The 15,139-nt window shown below is 48.5% G+C and overlaps 1 protein-coding gene across 4 annotated transcripts in view; it reads right to left on the reverse strand.

Annotated features, from left to right (window-relative positions):
- LOC123996626 (tumor protein 63-like) overlaps positions 1 to 15,139 on the reverse strand; it is a 97,784-nt gene that overhangs the window by 69,247 nt on the left and 13,398 nt on the right. For all 4 annotated transcript variants that reach the window (XM_046300146.1, XM_046300144.1, XM_046300145.1 and 1 more), the window contains exon 2: positions 3,029 to 3,286. In XM_046300146.1, the coding sequence (XP_046156102.1) occupies positions 3,029 to 3,286 (258 nt within the window). The remainder of the gene's footprint in view (positions 1 to 3,028; positions 3,287 to 15,139) is intronic.

Here is a 15,139-nt window from a genome sequence, read left to right on the forward strand (position 1 = left end):
GAGTCAGAGCAGATGGCCATGGAGTCAGAGCAGATGGCCATGGAGTCAGAGCAGATGGCCATGGAGTCAGTGCAGATGGCCATGGAGTCAGTGCAGATGGCCATGGAGTCAGAGCAGATGGCCATGGAGTCAGTGCAGATGGTCATGGAGTCAGAGCAGATGGCCATGGAGTCAGAGCAGATGGTCACAGAATCAGCAATACGTAACTACACAAAGAAGCTGTGTGTAGCTGGGGCTCTGAAGCAACAGCTGTCACTACAGCACTGTCACATAATGATAGAGAATAATGACAAAGCACTGCAGAGTAGAGCTGTCAGGCAGAGTAGAGTAGAGCAGAGTTTCCAGGCAGAGTGGAGTAGAGCAGAGCTGCCAGGCAGAGTAGAGCTGCCAGGCAGAGTAGAGTAGAGCAGAGCAGAGCTCAGAGTAGAGTTGCCAGGCAGAGTAGAGTAGAGCAAAGCTGCCAGGCAGAGTAGAGTAGAGCAGAGCTGCCAGGCAGAGTGGAGCAGAGTAGAGCTGCCAGGCAGAGTAGAGCAGAGTAGAGCTGCCAGGCAGAGTAGGGCAGAGTAGAGCTGCCAGGCAGAGTAAAGTAGAGCTGCCAGGCAGAGTAGAGCAGAGCTGCCAGGCAGAGTAGAGTAGAGCAGAGCTGCCAGGCAGAGTAGAGCTGCCAGGCAGAGTAGAGCAGAGTAGAGCTGCCAGGCAGAGTAGAGCAGAGTAGAGCTGCCAGGCAGAGTAGAGCAGAGTAGAGCTGCCAGGCAGAGTTGAGCAGAGCTGCCAGGCAGAGTAGAGCTAGAAGAGCTGCCAGGCAGAGTAGAGCTAGAAGAGCTGCCAGGCAGAATAGAGCTAGAAGAGCTGCCAGGCAGAGTGGAGCTAGAAGAGCTGCCAGGCAGAGTAGAGTAGAGCAGAGCAGAGCTCAGAGTAGAGTTGCCAGGCAGAGTAGAGTAGAGCAAAGCTGCCAGGCAGAGTAGAGTAGAGCAGAGCTGCCAGGCAGAGTGGAGCAGAGTAGAGCTGCCAGGCAGAGTAGAGCAGAGTAGAGCTGCCAGGCAGAGTAGGGCAGAGTAGAGCTGCCAGGCAGAGTAAAGTAGAGCTGCCAGGCAGAGTAGAGCAGAGCTGCCAGGCAGAGTAGAGTAGAGCAGAGCTGCCAGGCAGAGTAGAGCTGCCAGGCAGAGTAGAGCAGAGTAGAGCTGCCAGGCAGAGTAGAGCAGAGTAGAGCTGCCAGGCAGAGTAAAGTAGAGCTGCCAGGCAGAGTTGAGCAGAGCTGCCAGGCAGAGTAGAGCTAGAAGAGCTGCCAGGCAGAGTAGAGCTAGAAGAGCTGCCAGGCAGAATAGAGCTAGAAGAGCTGCCAGGCAGAGTGGAGCTAGAAGAGCTGCCAGGCAGAGTGGAGCTAGAAGAGCTGCCAGGCAGAGTGGAGCTAAAAGAGCTGCCAGGCAGAGTGGAGCTAGAAGAGCTGCCAGGCAGAGTGGAGCTAGAAGAGCTGGTTCTGTCAGTCTGCTGCTGAGACATCAGTACACGGTGAGTGGTGCATCAAGCGACAGACAGACAGACAGACAGACAGACAGACAGACAGACAGACAGACAGACAGACAGACAGACAGACAGACAGACAGACAGACAGACAGACAGACAGACAGACAGACAGACAGACAGACAGACAGACAGACAGACAGACAGACAGACAGACAGACAGACAGACAGACAGACAGACAGACAGACAGACAGACAGACAGACAGACAACACACCTGGATTGAAGTTATCCTTTCTCTGTGAATAATACCACTCTGAAATCCTCCACGAATCAGGTGTGAGTCAGATGAGATCAAAAGGAGGGGGAAAGAGTCCTATAGACTGACATGAGAATGTACCACTGTCATTCTGGAGGATCCAGACATGAGAATGTACCACTGTCATTCTGGAGGATCCAGCCGTGAGAATGTACCACTGTCATTCTGGAGGATCCAGACATGAGAATGTACCACTGTCATTCTGGAGGATCCAGCCATAAGAATGTACCACTGTCATTCTGGAGGATCCAGCCGTGAGAATGTACCACTGTCATTCTGGAGGATCCAGCCGTGAGAATGTACCACTGTCATTCTGGAGGATCCAGCCGTGAGAATGTACCACTGTCATTCTGGAGGATCCAGCTGTGAGAATGTACCACTGTCATTCTGGAGGATCCAGACTTGAAAATGTACCACTGTCATTCTGGAGTATCCAGACTTGAAAATGTACCACTGTCATTCTGGAGGATCCAGACTTGAAAATGTACCACTGTCATTCTGGAGTATCCAGACTTGAAAATGTACCACTGTCATTCTGGAGTATCCAGACTTGAGCACGTGCCTTGAGTTAATATTGTTAATTTTTCAAAGATACACAATGATCTCTTCCTGTTACAACTGAACTGTCAATGGCTCTGAGAAAAACACTAGGAATTTCAAGGCTGGGGACGATGTTAGTCAAGAAGAGTAAATGTCATGGACTAGGCCTAAAGGTTGAGCTTGTACCAACTGTCATGCCTGAGGTTCTGAGAAAAGGGGCGGGACGTTCTCATCATGTGTCACGCGACGAGGTAGACCCACTGTCCCCCACCAGACAGAGTTGTGCAACGGAGAGTTTTTGATGTATTGTGCATTACAAAACAGCCTGGAGCACTACTGATTGGCTTCATACAACTTTTAATCCAGGTGAGTATTATGTTATGCCATGACCCCCAGACCTCACTGGGAGATCCAGCTGACTCATAAATAAACCTTGGAGGGCCCATGACAGAATATATATATATATATCTCAGACATCTGACTTCTGCTTATCCAATTTCAAATAATAATTAATTTAAATTATGTTTAATCAGCTGACAATTGTTTTTATTTATGCATTATTCAATTGGATGATAAACAAATGCCCCCCCCTCCACCCCCTCCCAAATTATGCGATTGATAGGATAACATTGTGACTGGTCCTACTGTAGGTTTTGGGAATTTGTTAAGTGAGACCCATGTGAAATGCACTTTAAAATCTAACTCTTACCGTCCAGGTGGCAGACTTGGCTGTGGAGGACTGCTGGAAGGAGACGTCGAAGGTGTGTGTCCCGGCGTAGTCTGTGTTGGAGGGGATAGCCGGGGAGGGGGACATGGCGTCGAAGGTGGAGCTGGGCTGGGCGTAGGGTGAAGGAGCGGACACGTTGTTCTGGACATGGTCGTTGTTGTAGGGACTGGTGGAGGTAGAGCCGCCATTTTGGATGTTTTGATCCATGCTGTTCAGCAGCCCCAGGTTGGTATACTGTGACTGGAGGGAGGGGGAGGGAGGGAGGGAGGGAGGGAGGGGGAGGGAGGGAGGGAGGGAGGGAGGGAGGGAGAGAGAGAGAGAGAGAGAGAGAGAGAGAGAGAGAGAGAGAGAGAGAGAGAGAGAGAGAGAGAGAGAGAGAGAGAGAGAGAGAGAGAGAGAGAGAGAGAGAGAGAGAGAGAGAGAGAGAGAGAGAGAGAGAGAGAGAGAGAGAGAGAGAGAGAGAGAGAGAGAGAGAGGAGAGGAGGAGAGAGAGAGGGAGAGGGAGGGAGGGAGGGGGGGGGGGAGAGAGGGAGGATTACTTTAATGACCAACTGTAGGTCCAGTTCCACTTCATCCCTGTCCCACCAAAAGACACACACACACACAGAGGTTGAACCGATTGGAGGAGAGGGCAGTCATGTTATGGTGCTCATGGAGCAGTTTTTAGGGGTCAAGGGCCAGGTTGTTGCACTGTAACTAGGGAGAGAGATGAGAAGATTGAGAGGGGAGGTCAAAAATACATTTTAAAAAAGCTTCTTAGCAAAGAGCAATTTCTCAAGCAAGAAAATTAGCTGTTATTGGTAGAGAGGTTTGGAACTCCCTTTCTCATTGGTCTATTAACTAATTTAGCGCCTGGTGATGTCACCATGGAAGGCCAAAACTCTTTTGAAACAGCTCTTACACTTAAAGGGACATTATCCTCACTTTCACAATTTCACTATTATTCCAACCTCATAGTGTGAAGGTATACATACAATACAAGGGAAATCATTTTGGACTGCTCTGGGCCTTTAAGACAAATGACCTTTGTGTTAAAGAGCCCCTGAATAGGCTGTTTTTGCTGTTGCTCATTAGAAAAAAAACAGATTTCAGTCTTGGAGGTGTGTTTTTCTGACCGATTCCGAGTTCAAATGCACCCGTATTTACTGAATTTTCTTATCAGCAATACAAGCTGTTTTTAATGGACTCATATGTCAGGGCTGGGTTGACTCAATATAGTAAGACTGTGTACGCTAGAATAGGGCTTGTTCAACCTATTTCAGCTCCTCAGACCCAAATGAGAAGTGTACTGTCCTCCAACGACCCAAGTGAGAAGTGTACTGTCCTCCAACGACCCAAGTGAGAAGTGTACTGTCCTCCAACGACCCAAGTGAGAAGTGTACTGTCCTCCAACGACCCAAGTGAGAAGTGTACTGTCCTCCAACGACCCAAATGAGAAGTGTACTTTCCTCCAACGACCCAAATTAAAATGTGTGAATATACGCTGAGTTATACCAAACATTAAGAACACCTTCCTAATATTGAGCACCGTATTCTCATAACTCACGACCCACTTCTCACATACCCAGGGCCCACTTTGGGTCCCAACCCATAGTTTAAGAAACCCTGCTCTAGAAAACACTCTAGAAGCCAACAGCTCCTGGAGGACACGAAAACACTCTAGAAGCTAACAGCTCTTGGAGGACACAAAAACACTCTAGAAGCCAACAGCTCTTGGAGGACACGAAAACACTCTAGAAGCCAACAGCTCTTGGAGGACACGAAAACACTCTAGAAGCCAACAGCTCCTGGAGGACACGAAAACACTCTAGAAGCTAACAGCTCTTGGAGGACACGAAAACACTCTAGAAGCCATCAGCTCTTGGAGGACACACTCTAGAAAACAGCTCTTGGAGGACACGAAAACACTCTAGAAGCCAACAGCTCTTGGAGGACACGAAACACTCTAGAAGCCAACAGCTCTTGGAGGACACGAAAACACTCTAGAAGCCAACAGCTCTTGGAGGACACGAAAACACTCTAGAAGCCAACAGCTCTTGGAGGACACGAAAACACACTCTAGAAGCCAACAGCTCTTGGAGGACACGAAAACACTCTAGAAGCCAACAGCTCCTGGAGGACACGAAAACACTCTAGAAGCCAACAGCTCTTGGAGGACACGAAAACACTCTAGAAGCCAACAGCTCCTGGAGGACACGAAAACACTCTAGAAGCCAACAGCTCCTGGAGGACACGAAAACACTCTAGAAGCCAACAGCTCTTGGAGGACACAAAAACACTCTAGAAGCCAACAGCTCTTGGAGGACACGAAAACACTCTAGAAGCCAACAGCTCTTGGAGGACACGAAAACACTCTAGAAGCCAACAGCTCTTGGAGGACACGAAAACACTCTAGAAGCCAACAGCTCTTGGAGGACACGAAAACACTCTAGAAGCCAACAGCTCTTGGAGGACACGAAAACACTCTAGAAGCCAACAGCTCCTGGAGGACACGAAAACACTCTAGAAGCTAATAGCTCTTGGAGGACACAAAAACACTCTAGAAGCTAACAGCTCTTGGAGGACACGAAAACACTCTAGAAGCCAACAGCTCCTGGAGGACACGAAAACACTCTAGAAGCTAACAGCTCTTGGAGGACACGAAAACACTCTAGAAGCCAACAGCTCTTGGAGGACACGAAAACACTCTAGAAAACACTCTAGAAGCTAACAGCTCTTGGAGGACACGAAAACACTCTAGAAGCCAACAGCTCCTGGAGGACACGAAAACACTCTAGAAGCTAACAGCTCTTGGAGGACACGAAAACACTCTAGAAGCCAACAGCTCTTGGAGGACACGAAAACACTCTAGAAGCCAACAGCTCTTGGAGGACACGAAAACACTCTAGAAGCCAACACCTCTTGGAGGACACGAAAACACTCTAGAAGCCAACAGCTCTTGGAGGACACGAAAACACTCTAGAAGCTAACAGCTCTTGGCTGGTTAAAAGTCCAAACCAACGTGTTTGAGCCCGTAGCTTTCATCAGGTTTTTTCCCCCGTTCCCTCTGTTCTAGAAACACCGAAACAGTGAGGTAATAAATAATTATGAATACCCATAAACTTCAGATTAGAAACATTGCAATAAGCCGCTCCTTATTGTCTCCATCAACATGTCCAGTAAACAGAAAGTAACAGAGTTCCTGACAAAATGAAGAAACAGTCCTGATGCTCGGTTTCCATTCTGGTAGATCACCCCCGACCAGGTCAACAGCCTCCACAGATCACACCAGCCAGGTCAACAGCCTCCCCAGCTCACACCGGCCATGTCAACAGCCTCCCCAGATCACACCAGCCAGGTCAACAGCCTCCCCAGATCACACCGGCCATGTCAACAGCCTCCCCAGATCACCCTGACCATGTCTACAGCCTCCCCAGATCACCCTGACCAGGTCAACAGCCTCCCCAGATCACCCTGACCAGGTCAACAGCCTCGTCAGATCACACCAGCCAGGTCAACAGCCTCGTCAGATCACACCAGCCAGGTCAACAGCCTCGTCAGATCACACCAGCCACGTCAACAGCCTCCCCAGATCACACCAGCCAGGTCAACAGCCTCGTCAGATCACCCTGACCAGGTCAACAGCCTCGTCAGATCACACCAGCCAGGTCAACAGCCTCGTCAGATCACCCTGACCAGGTCAACAGCCTCGTCAGATCACACCAGCCAGGTCAACAGTCTCGTCAGATCACCCTGACCAGGTCAACAGCCTCGTCAGATCACACCAGCCAGGTCAACAGCCTCGTCAGATCACCCTGACCAGGTCAACAGCCTCCCCAGATAAATGGCTCCTTCCCGGTGATTTCCCATTTACACGGGCAACGACCGTATAAATGATGTCACTGTCACAGTACTGGAGAAACAAGCTTTTCTTCACATCATTTTTCCCCAAGAAGTTTTCCCGATGTATTCTACAGTCAGCTTGTTTATCAGATCTGTGGAATTACTGGTATTTGAGGTCTTTTATGATGATGTTTAATTTGAATTTTTAAACTTTCCACAGACACACATAAATAACTGCTATATACCAAATCATTGCTCGTACAAGTTAACCAATAGTTGACTGCTAGAAAGTTCTTCTAGATCCCCCAACATCTACAGACTGGGGTCACAGGGTTCACACTTTATAGACAGAACGAGTGGTATCACAATCAAAATGGCTGCCTTTTGAGAGTAGGGAGAATGCCTCTCTCTCTCTCTCTCTCTCTCTCTCTCTCTCTCTCTCTCTCTCTCTCTCTCTCTCTCTCTCTCTCTCTCTCTCTCTCTCTCTCTCTCTCTCTCTCTCTCTCTCTCTCTTCAATTCAATTCAATTCAATTCAAGGGCTTTATTGGCATGGGAAACATGTGTTAACATTGCCAAAGCAAGTGAGGTAGATAATATATAAAGTGAATATATAAAGTGAAATAAATAATACAAATGAACAGTAAACATTACACATACAGAAGTTTAAAAACAATAAAGACATTACAAATGTCATATTATATATATACAGTGTTTTAACAATGTACAAATGGTTAAAGGACACAAGATAAAATAAATAAACATAAATATGGGTTGTATTTACAATGGTGTTTGTTCTTCACTGGTTGCCCTTTTCTCGTGGCAACAGGTCACAAATCTTGCTGCTGTGATGGCACACTGGAATTTCACCCAGTAGATATGGGAGTTTATCAAAATCGGGTTTGTTCTCAAATTCTTTGTGGATCTGTGTAATCTGAGGGAAATATGTCTCTCTAATATGGTCATACATTGGGCAGGAGGTTAGGAAGTGCAGCTCAGTTTCCACCTCATTTTGTGGGCAGTGAGCACATAGCCTGTCTTCTCTTGAGAGCCAGGTCTGCCTACGGCGGCCTTTCTCAATAGCAAGGCTATGCTCACTGAGTCTGTACATAGTCAAAGCTTTCCTTAATTTTGGGTCAGTCAGAGTGGTCAGGTATTCTGCCGCTGTGTACTCTCTGTTTAGGGCCAAATAGCATTCTAGTTTGCTCTGTTTTTTTTGTTAATTCTTTCCAATGTGTCAAGTAATTATCTTTTTGTTTTTTCATGATTTGTTTGTGTCTAATTGTGCTGCTGTCCTGGGGCTCTGTAGGGTGTGTTTGTGAACAGAGCCCCAGGACCAGCTTGCTTAGGGGACTCTTCTCCAGGTTCATCTCTCTGTAGGTGATGGCTTTGTTATGGAATGTTTGGGAATCACTTCCTTTTAGGTGGTTGTAGAATTTAACGGCTCTTTTCTGGATTTTGATAATTAGTGGGTATCGGCGTAATTCTGCTCTGCATGCATTATTTGGTGTTCTACGTTGTACACGGAGGATATTTTTGCAGAATTCTGCGTGCAGAGTCTCAATTTGGCGTTTGTCCCATTTTGTGAAGTCTTGGTTGGTGAGCGGACCCCAGACCTCACAACCATAAAGGGCAATGGGCTCTATGACTGATTCAAGTATTTTTAGCCAGATCCTAATTGGTATGTTGAAATTTTTGTTGCTTTTGATGGCATAGAATGCCCTTCTTGCCTTGTCTCTCAGATCGTTCACAGCTTTGTGGAAGTTACCTGTGGCGCTGATGTTTAGGCCAAGGTATGTATAGATTTTTTTGTGTGCTGTAGGGCAACAGTGTCTAGATGGAATTAGTATTTGTGGTCGACTGGACCTTTTAAGGAACACCATTATTCTCTCTCTCTCTCTCTCTCTCTCTCTCTCTCTCTCTCTCTCTCTCTCTCTCTCTCTCTCTCTCTCTCTCTCTCTCTCTCTCTCTCCTCTCCTCTCCTCTCCTCTCCTCTCCTCTCCCCTTCCCTTCCAGCTCTATCTGCTCTGCTCCTCCATTCCATTCCATGAATAAAAGACACATTCCAGGCCGAGGTGTCTCTGCCACGGCTCTGGGTCTCTTTAGACACCCATTAATCTCTGCAGGCAGGACAGACAGGCAGTCAAAGGCCCCTTGTTTATTTCAGTCTGCGAGGTCCCCCGTCCCACACAGCTGTCTAGTTCACTCCCTCCCACTCACATCACCAGGTGACAAACACAGTAACACAGTAACACACTAACACAGTAACACACAAACACGGTAACACACAAACACAGTAACACACAGTAACACACAAACACAGTAACACACAGTAACACATAAACACAGTAACACACAAACACAGTAGCACACAGTAACACAAACACAGTAACACACAAACACAGTAACCAACAAACACAGTAACACAAACACAGTAACACACAAACACAGTAACACACAAACACAGTAACGCACGCACGCACGCACGCACGCACACGCACGCACACACACACACACACACACACACACACACACACACACACACACAGAGCACCTGAGGGAGGTCATTCCAGCCAACGCAAACAAATCTCATCAACAACGCCTCAGGGGAGATGCTTCGAGTTGATTTCGGATAATGAAGTGTGTGTGTGTGTGTGTGTGTGTGTGTGTGTGTGTGTGTGTGTGTGTGTGTGTGTGTGTGTGTGTGTGTGTGTGTGTGTGTGTGTGTGTGTGTGTGTGTGTGTGTGTGTGTGTGTGTGTGTGTGTGTGTGTGTGTGTGTGTGTGTGTGTCACGAGTCTGCCCCAACCCCCCGGAAACAATGAGACTGGGTCTTTCAAGAGCCTGTCTAGGGGAACAATGTCTCAGGTTAGACCAGGCAGGTGTTAGGAGACGAGTGTATTGTGAAAGGAACGCACGCATGCACGCACGCAGACACTAACCCCCCACCCCCGCCCCCCACAAATGGAAAGCTAACTCCTGTGTGGTGTGGTGTGAGGAGGGGGGGTTGTCAGCATACCCTCCCCCCACCCCACCCCCCCACCCACCCCCCTCCTAACTCCTGTGTGGTGTGGTGTGAGGAGGGGGGGTTGTCAGCATACCCTCCAGCCCTACACTCAGCAGAGGTTTTCATCTCAAAAGGACTTTATTGGCATGGGAGACATGTTTACGTTTTCTGTCTCAAGACACACCTCCTTCACATGCCTCACAATGGAGAGCAATTAGAGCATAATGAAGGTGCTTTAGAATGGGAGAGCTGCTGAATCCGATGGCCCCTCTTGTTGCCTGATCCCTGACTATAGACACGGGTCCTATGGCCCAAATGGAATTCTATTCACTACAGCATATAGTGCTCTACTGTTGACCTGGGTACAAGTAGTTCACTATATAACTGCATAGGGTGCCATTTGGCATTCACAAAGGGTGCTAAAAGGCTAAAAAAGCCTTAATGCTAAAGGCTAGCCTGGTTAGGGGGGTGACAGGTAGCCTAGTGGTTAGAGCGTTGGGCCAGTAACTGAAAGGTTGCTAGTTCGAATCTGACAAGGTAAAACTTTTTTGCACTGTCCCTGAACAAGGCAGTTAACAAACTGTCCCTAGGCCGTAAAGGCAGTAAACTAAATGTCCCTAGGCCGTAAAGGCAGTAACCTAACTGTCCCTAGGCCGTAAAGGCAGTAAACAAACTGTCCCTAGGCCGTAAAGGCAGTTAACAAACTGTCCCTAGGCCGTAAAGGCAGTAAAGAAACTGTCCCTAGGCCGTAAAGGCAGTTAACAAACTGTCCCTAGGCCGTAAAGGCAGTAAAGAAACTGTCCCTAGGCCGTAAAGGCAGTAAACTAACTGTCCCTAGGCCGTAAAGGCAGTTAACAAACTGTCCCTAGGCCGTAAAGGCAGTAAACAAACTGTCCCTAGGCCGTAAAGGCAGTAAACTAACTGTCCCTAGGCCGTAAAGGCAGTAAACTAACTGTCCCTAGGCCGTAAAGGCAGTAAACAAACTGTCCCTAGGCCGTAAAGGCAGTAAACAAACTGTCCCTAGGCCGTAAAGGCAGTAAAGAAACTGTCCCTAGGCCGTAAAGGCAGTTAACAAACTGTCCCTAGGCCGTAAAGGCAGTTAACAAACTGTCCCTAGGTCGTAAAGGCAGTTAACAAACTGTCCCTAGGCCGTAAAGGCAGTAAACTAACTGTCCCTAGGCCGTAAAGGCAGTAAACAAACTGTCCCTAGGCTGTAAAGGCAGTAAACTAACTGTCCCTAGGCCGTAAAGGCAGTAAACAAACTGTCCCTAGGCTGTAAAGGCAGTTAACAAACTGTCCCTAGGCCGTAAAGGCAGTTAAGAAACTGTCCCTAGGCCGTAAAGGCAGTAAAGAAACTGTCCCTAGGCCGTAAAGGCAGTTAACAAACTGTCCCTAGGCCGTAAAGGCAGTTAACAAACTGTCCCTAGGCCGTAAAGGCAGTTAACAAACTGTCCCTAGGCCATAAAGGCAGTAAACTAACTGTCCCTAGGCCGTAAAGGCAGTAAACTAACTGTCCCTAGGCCGTAAAGGCAGTAAACAAACTGTCCCTAGGCCGTAAAGGCAGTTAACAAACTGTCCCTAGGCCGTAAAGGCAGTTAACAAACTGTCCCTAGGCCGTAAAGGCAGTTAACAAACTGTCCCTAGGCCGTAAAGGCAGTTAACAAACTGTCCCTAGGCCGTAAAGGCAGTTAACAAACTGTCCCTAGGCCGTAAAGGCAGTTAACAAACTCTCCCTAGGCCGTAAAGGCAGTTAACCCACTGTTCCTAGGCCGTAAAGGCAGTTAACCCACTGTTCCTAGGCCGTAAAGGCAGTTAACCCACTGTCCCTAGGCCGTAAAGGCAGTTAACAAACTGTCCCTAGGCCGTAAAGGCAGTAAAGAAACTGTCCCTAGGCCGTAAAGGCAGTTAACAAACTGTCCCTAGGCCGTAAAGGCAGTTAACAAACTCTCCCCTAGGCCGTAAAGGCAGTTAACCCACTGTTCCTAGGCCGTAAAGGCAGTTAACAAACTCTCCCTAGGCCGTAAAGGCAGTTAACCCACTGTTCCTAGGCCGTAAAGGCAGTTAACCCACTGTTCCTAGGCCGTCATTGTAAAATAAGAATTTGTTATTATCTGACTTGCCTTGTGTAAAGGTACAAAAAAAAATGGAATCAGATCACTAGGCTAGATTACCTTCTCATGCTAAAGGCTACCTAGTTAGACTCCGATCACTAGGCTAGATTTGTCATGTTTTGTCTTATATTGTCTTGTCATTATGCTTTCCCTTCTGTTCGTTTCCCCCTGCTGGTCTTATTAGGTTCGTTCCCTTTTTCTATCCCTCTCTCTCCCCCTCCCTCTCTCTCCTCTCTCTATCGTTCCGTTCCTGCTCCCAGCTGTTCCTCATTCTCCTACTCAATCATCTAGTCTTTTCACACCTGTTCCCTATCTTGCCCTCTGATTTGAGTCCCTATTTCTCCCCTTGTTTTCCGTTTCTGTCCTGTCGGATCCTTGTATATTGTTCGCCGTGCTGTGTCTTTGTCTCGCCCTGTCGTGTCTTGTTTCCCTCAGATGCTGCGTGTGAGCAGGTGTCTGAGTCTGCTACGGTCGGTGCCTTCCAGAGGCAACCTACAGTCAATGGTCGATTCTCCAGTCTGTCCTCGTCACTACGAGTGGAATTAAGTTTTTTATGTTTTGTTTTCTGCTCTGATTGTCCAGGAGTATTGCCTATTTCCTTTACTGGAATAAAGACTCTGTTTTCGCCAAGTCGCTTTTGGGTCCTCATTCACCTGCATAACAGAAGGATCCGACCAAGAATGGACCCAGCGACTATGGATTCTCTCTACTCTACTCTCGAGTTCCAGGGAGCGATGCTCGGCAGACACGAGCAGGAATTGTCTGCTGCTCGGCATGCCGTTGAGACCCTGGCCGCTCAGGTCTCCGACCTCTCAGGACAGTATCAGAGTCTTCGTCTCGTGCCACCAGCTACTTCCGGGTCTTCCGAGCCTCCGGAACCTAGGGTTAATAACCCACCATGTTATTCTGGGCAGCCCACTGAGTGCCGCTCCTTTCTCACCCAGTGTGATATAGTGTTCTCTCTCCAACCCAACACATACTCAAGAGAGAGAGCTCGGATTGCCTACGTCATATCACTCCTTACTGGTCGGGCTCGGCAGTGGGGCACAGCTATCTGGGAGGCAAGCGCTGAGTGTACTAACGATTATCTGAACTTTAAAGAGGAGATGATAAGGGTTTTTGATCGTTCAGTTTTTGGGAAAGAAGCTTCCTGGTCCCTGTCTTCCCTATGTCAAGGTAATCGATCCATAACGGATTACTCTATAGAGTTTCGCACTCTTGCTGCATCCAGTAACTGGAACGAGCAGGCGTTGCTCGCTCGTTTTCTGGAGGGACTCCACGCTAAGGTTAAGGATGAGATTCTCTCTCGGGAGGTTCCATCCAGCGTGGATTCTTTGATTGAACTCGCTATTCGCATTGAACGACGGGTAGATCTTCGTCACCGAGCTCATAGAAGAGAGCTCGCGTTAACTGTGTCTCCCCTCTCTCCGACACTACCATCTTTCCCCACTGACTCAGGTGTTGAGCCCATGCAGCTGGGGGGTATTTGCATTTCGACTAAGGAGAGGGAACGGAGAATCACCAACCGCCTCTGTCTCTATTGCGGTTCCGCTGGTCATTTTGTCATTTCATGTCCAGTTAAAGGCCAGAGCTCATCAGTAAGCGGAGGGCGACTGATAAGCGCTACTAGACGGTCCTCTCCGTCAAGTACCCGTACTACCTTACCGGTCCATCTACGCTGGACCGGATCGGCAGCTTCCTGCAGTGCATTAATAGACTCTGGGGCGGAGGGCTGTTTTATGGACGAAGCCTGGGCTCGGGAACATGACATTCCTCTCAGACAGTTAGGGGAGCCCACGGTCATGTTCGCCTTGGATGGTAGTCCTCTCCCCAGTATATTATGTGAAACCCTACCTTTAACCCTCACTGTATCTGGTAACCATAGTGAGACCATTTCTTTTTTGATTTTTTGTTCACCTTTTACACCTGTTGTTTTGGGTCATCCCTGGCTAGTGTGTCATAATCCTTCTTTTGATTGGTCTAGTAATTCTATCCTTTCCTGGAACGTTTCTTGTCATGTGAAGTGTTTAATGTCTGCTATTCCTCCTGTTTGTTCTGCTCCCTCTTCACAGGAGGAACCTGGTGATTTGACAGGAGTGCCGGAGGAATATCATGGTCTGCGCACGGTCTTCAGTCGGTCCAGAACCAACTCCCTTCCTCCTCACCGGTCGTATGATTGTTGTTCTGATCTCCTCAAGAAGCGTTTTGCATCCGCTCCTATCCTTGTTGCACCTGACGTCACTAAACAGTTTATTGTCGAGGTTGACGCGTCGGGGTGGGCGTGGGAGCCATTCTGTCCCAGCGCTCCGATACTGACGATGGGGTCCACCCTTGCGCGTATTTTTCTCATCGCCTGTCACCGTCGGAACGTAACTATGATGTGGCTAACCGTGAACTGCTCGCCATCCGTTTAGCCCTAGGCAAATGGCGACAGTGGTTGGAGGGGGCGACCGTTCCTTTTGTCGTTTGGACTGACCAAAGGAACCTTGAGTACATCCGTTCTGCCAAACGACTGAATGCGCGTCATGCTCGTTGGGCGTTGTTTTTCGCTCGTTTCGAGTTCGTTATTTCTTATTGCCCGGGTACTAAGAACACCAAGCCTCATGCTTTATCCCGTCTCTTTAGTTCTTCTGTGGCTTCTACCAATCCCGAGGGATCCTTCCTGTTGGGCGTGTTGTCGGGTTGACTGTCTGGGGAATTGAGAGACAGGTTAAGCAAGCACTCACTCACACTCCGTCGCCGCACGCTTGTCCTAGTAACCTTCTTTTTCGTTCCTGTCTCTACTCGTCTGGCTGTTCTTCAGTGGGCGCACTCTGCCAAGTTAGCTGGCCACCCCGGCGTTCGGGGTACGCTTGCTTCTATTCGCCAGCGGTTTTGGTGGCCTACTCAGGAGCGTGACACGCGCCGTTTCGTGGCTGCGTGTTCGGACTGCGCGCAGAATAAGTCTGGTAATTTTTTTCTGCTTCTGCTCCTGGTCTTGCTGGGTCTCAGTCTGTTCCCTGCCACCGCATCTCTCCTGTTCTTGTTCCTGCCCTTGCTGTGTCTCAGTCTGTCCCTAGTTGTTACTCTCCTGGCCTGTTTGGTCCTGTTTGCTCTAAAGCTTTCAGTTCTCTACCCGTGTCTCATTTTTTTTTTTGAGTAGTACCCTAGTTTCCCT

The sequence above is a fragment of the Oncorhynchus gorbuscha genome, linkage group LG15 (assembly GCF_021184085.1).
Source record: "Oncorhynchus gorbuscha isolate QuinsamMale2020 ecotype Even-year linkage group LG15, OgorEven_v1.0, whole genome shotgun sequence".
Classification (NCBI taxonomy): domain Eukaryota; kingdom Metazoa; phylum Chordata; class Actinopteri; order Salmoniformes; family Salmonidae; genus Oncorhynchus; species Oncorhynchus gorbuscha.